We start from the raw sequence: 4,574 nt of genomic DNA on the forward strand, positions 1-4,574 counted from the left end.
CATAGCGGGTAAGGCCGCCACCTGTGGTGCTGGCATTCCATATGGGCACCAGTTTGAGTCCCTGTTGCTCCACTTCCAATCCAGCTTTCTGCTATGGCCTGGGAAAGTAGTTGAAGATTGATCAGGTCCTTGGGCCCCTCCCTATACCCACATGGGAGACCCGGAGGAAGCTCCAGGCTCCTAGCTTTGGATCGGCACAGCTCCAGCCATTGCAGCCATTTGTGGAGTGAACCAGCAGATGGAAGACCTCTCTCATTCCGTCTCTACCTCTCTCTGTAACTCTTTCAAATAAATAAAATAAAACTTTAAAAATAAAAATAAGTAGAAGCCAGCACTGTGGCCTAGTGGGTAAAGCCACCACCTGCAGTGCCGGCATCGCATATGGGTGCTGGTTCAAGTACCGGATGATCCACTTCTGATCCAGCTCTCTGCTGTGGCCTGGTAAAGCCGTAGAAGATGGCCCAAGTTCTTGGATTCCTGCATCTACAAGCGAGCGACCCGGAAGAAGCTCCTGGCTCCTGGTTTGGATCAGCACAGCTCCTGCCAATTGGGGAATGAACCAGTGGATGGAAGACCTCTCTGCTTCTCCTTCTCCCTCTGTGTAACTCTGACTTTCAAGTAAGTAAATAAATCTTTAAAAAAAAAAAAAAGCTACATCTCCTATTTTTAAAAAAAAAATAAGAAACAAAAGAAGTTACCTAACCCACCCTTCAGGATAGCTTTTTTGTTTTATCTAGAACAAGCCAGATAGAATAAAGGATTGCAAATCATGTCTTTCGATGGATTTTGGCCCCGCCTTGTAATTGAGTGTCAATCCGAATGTCAAATTTTTTTCCAAAATTATTCCAAAATTATTACTACCACTGGCTACTTCAGGCTTGTTACAATAGTAAGGAGTCCACTTTTGTGATCAACACAGAGAAGCCTGGTCAAGGTTCCTAGTTTGAGAGAAGCAGTCTCTGGAAGTGCTGTCTGCTGCTGCTCTGTCCCTGGGCTGGGCTTTCACACAGTCAGCACAGGTACCCAGATCTCAGCACACAAATGGCTCACAGAATCTCTTTAGAAGTTTTAAAAACCCAACAAAAACATCACAGGTTAAAAGCTTTATAGATCACACGGGATTTATTGCATAGCTGCATAATCTGAGAGGGACCTAGAATTCAAACATCTTCACCAAGGGCAAAGCCAAGATCTTTCCTCCCAACTCAGCATCTTATGGGCTAACAGTCCTCACGATGGATGGAGTGAATTCCTTGGAGTCAAAAACAACCAAACCGAGGCAGAGGGGAAGCCGGCGGGAGCCCGAGAGAGATGTTCCCACTCATCCTGGTGGCCAGGGACAGGTCGCCCGTGCTGGGCTGCACTCGGAAGCAGCTGGCCAGGTCCTGCTGGGTCAGTGGCTGGCTCCGCACACGATGCAGCATCTCGCGGCCTGTGGAGGGAATGTCAGAGCTGGGGAGGACCTCCGCCACCAGGCCAGGACCACCACAGGGACACTGCTGAAGAGCGAATCACCCCGGCCCAGGCCTTCCCACGAGACCCAATGGCTACTCCCCAACATGTTCTCCTCCCTCAGTGACCTCTGGCCTCACAAATGACCTTGGATGGGGTCACCATCCCTGCCAGGACTCAGGGGACAATCAGGAGTCCCAGTCACCTAAGTGATTCTTCAACAACAGATGACAGCATCCAGCTCTGCTAGAACCCCATCTTAATGACCTCATACAGGACTGACATTGTGGCAAAACAGTTTAAGCCATAATCTACAATGCTGGCATCCCATAGGAGAGTGGGTTCAAGTCCTGGATGCTCCACCCCCAAATCAGCTCTCTGATAATGCACCAGAGAAAGCAGAGGAAGATGGCCCAAAGCCTTGGGTGTCTGCAGCCATAGGGGAGACCTGAATGGAGTTCCAGGATCTTGGTTTCCAATTTTCCCCACTCTGGCCATGCCAACCATTGGAGGATTGAATAGAAGATGGAAGTGTAATCACTCTCTCTCCATCTCTCTCTCTCTCTCTCTGTGTCACTCATTGCACCTCACTCTAATTCTCCCTTTCAATTAAAAAAAAAAAATCCGTAAAAAGAAAAAAATCCTTTGCTGGCATCATGGCACAGAGCGTTATCTGCTGTCACAATGACAGAATCACATAACAGCACAGATGGAGCACCGGCTGCTCCATTTCTGATCCAGCTCCCACCTAGGTGCTGGGGAGGGCAGCAGAGGAGGGACCAAGTGCTTGGATACTGAGCACCCAGGTTGTAGACAGAAGAAGCTCCTGGCTCCTGACGTTTGCCTGTCCCAGCCTTGACCTCTACAGCCATTCACAAACTTAATGAACTGATGAAGATCGATCTCTCTCCCTCCCTTCATTTTCTGTCTTACAAATGTAATACTTCTTTAAAAAGTCAAACACCCCAACTACAATTATACCAGGAACACTTACCTTGGTCCTGCTGGTAGGGGTCCCGGTTCCCCAGGCTCCAGATCATGTCCATCAGCCATTGCCGAGCCCTAGGTGGTCCAACGACAGTGACGCGGGTCTGACCCGTAGCCGTGAACCATGACTCCAACTGAATGAGGGTCTGGCTGTGTACCTCGATGCAGCGAAGGTGGGCGTCACTGTGGCCTGTGAGCAGAAGCAGGGAGAGGACGTGTAAGCTCCAGCCCCCGGAGAACGGAGGTCTTGGAGGTGGGAGCTGGGACCAGTGGGGTGCAGGGAAAGGCAGTACAGAAGCTGGGAACAGAGGCGGGGCGGAGGTGGGGACAGCACACACTCACCAAATATCTGCTCCTCCTGCTCCTCTTCCAAGTAAACCACCATCGGAGCATCAAAATTCTCAGGCTCCATCCACCACGGCTTCTGGCTGAGGGTGCTCATGGCCATGGCCTCCACTGCTCCCTCCTGACTCAGAACAAGGCAAGGATAGGCAACTGCTCCACAAACGACCTAGCAAGTGAAGGAGGGCCCAGGCTGGCGTCGTATATGGTGCCTCAGACAACCCCATCTGCCCCACCCTAGAGAATAGCCAATCACCGGAGCTCCTCCCAAGAAGTCCTTCAAGTCATGGTCTCCACTCCCTTAATCCTTTCATGCCATACAAGGTATAGTTATCAGTGGTGCTTTTCTGATGCCCAGGAAAAAGGGTTTTTTAAATTCTAAGTCAAAGGATTTTGAGTACATCTGCTGGGCACTCACCACAGAACTGACTGAAGAATGGAAAGTGCTGGAGATGGAAGGTTCCAGAATAGGCTCCCCAGAGTTTGAAGTACCACCTTGACAGTGGGGACTCCATTTTAGAGCACTTGAGATTGCATCTTGAGAAAGCACTCCCCCTACCCCCACCATGAGAATCTGGTCTGAAATATGATCTGAAACTCAGACAATAACAGTATTCATAGATAACAGAATACCGCATCCCACTTCGCAGAGCAGAGCGTGGAAACTCCCTATGTGATTGCTCAAGCTTAAAACTGATATGCTTGGGGACAGCGCTGTGACATCACGGGTAAAGCCACCTCCTACAAGTCCTCATCCCTTAAGGGCATCGGTTGGAATCCTGGCTGCTCCACTTCTGATCCAGCTCTGCTATGCCTGGGAAATCAGTAGAAGACAGCCCAAGTCCTTCGGTCCCTGCACACAGCTTAGAGACCCAGAGGAAGCTTCCGGCTTCTTCCTTGCCCTGCTATGATCATTGCAGCTCTGGGGGATAAGCCAGCAGATGGAAGACTTCATGTTCCAATTGCCTCTTCCTTTCAAAATCAATGAATAAATCTAAAAACATATAAATAAAGCAGAGGCTTTACTTGGATTAATATTTTGATTGTAATTTGTCGATTGTCAAGGTTGTAATTGACATTAGTTTCTCATAGGGATTAAGTTAGCTTGTCCCCCCGCCCCTCCTTGTAGTTTTTGCCTTTATAAAGCCTGCTGATTTGAGCCTCAAGGTCAAGAGCCTTTAGGGCATGAGCCTGCTCTCCAAGACCAGCAATAAAGGACCATCAAAAAAATTTTTTTTTACTTATTTAACAGGTAGATTTAGACAATGAGAGAGAGAGAGAGAGAAAGGTCTTCCTTCCGTTGGTTCACCCCACCCTTCAAATGGCCGCCACGGCTGGCGCTGTGCCAATCCGAAGCCCGGAGCCAGGTGCTTCCTCCTGGTCTCCCACACAAGTGCAGGCGCCCAGGCACTTGGGCCATCCTCCACTGCCTTCCCGGGCCACAGCAGGGAGCTGAACTGGAAGAGGAGCAACCAGGACTAGAACCCAGTGCCCATATGGGATTCCGACGCCGCAGGCGGAGAATTAGCCAACTGAGCCATGGTGTTGGTCCCAGAACCATCAAATGTTATCAATGTGTGGGGCTCCTCTCTGCACTTGGCTCTGTGCTACAATTTAGGCAAATACCAGCAGCCTTCAGACGACTACACATGTGCAGTCCCACAAAGCTGTGGTTATGTAGTACCCTGCAGCAAGACAGAGCAGACACAGGGCCAGCACTGTGGGATATCAGGGAAAGCTGCCCCAGCAGTGCCGGCATCCCACATGGGCACTGGATCGAGTCCCGGCTGCTC

At 50.1% G+C, this 4,574-nt stretch overlaps 1 protein-coding gene across 1 annotated transcript; it reads right to left on the reverse strand.

Annotated features, from left to right (window-relative positions):
• Positions 1-1,235: 1,235 nt before the first annotated feature.
• On the reverse strand, positions 1,236-2,953 carry LOC133756957 (KH homology domain-containing protein 1-like). The gene is made up of 3 exons (XM_062187576.1): positions 2,782-2,953; positions 2,447-2,629; positions 1,236-1,432 (listed from the first exon to the last, which is right to left on the reverse strand). The coding sequence occupies exons 1-3, from the start codon at positions 2,885-2,887 to the stop codon at positions 1,260-1,262; spliced, it is 462 nt and encodes a 153-aa protein (XP_062043560.1). The 5' UTR covers positions 2,888-2,953; the 3' UTR covers positions 1,236-1,259.
• Positions 2,954-4,574: the final 1,621 nt, after the last annotated feature.

Source organism: Lepus europaeus, chromosome 3 (genome assembly GCF_033115175.1).
Source record: "Lepus europaeus isolate LE1 chromosome 3, mLepTim1.pri, whole genome shotgun sequence".
NCBI classification, from domain to species: Eukaryota; Metazoa; Chordata; class Mammalia; order Lagomorpha; family Leporidae; genus Lepus; species Lepus europaeus.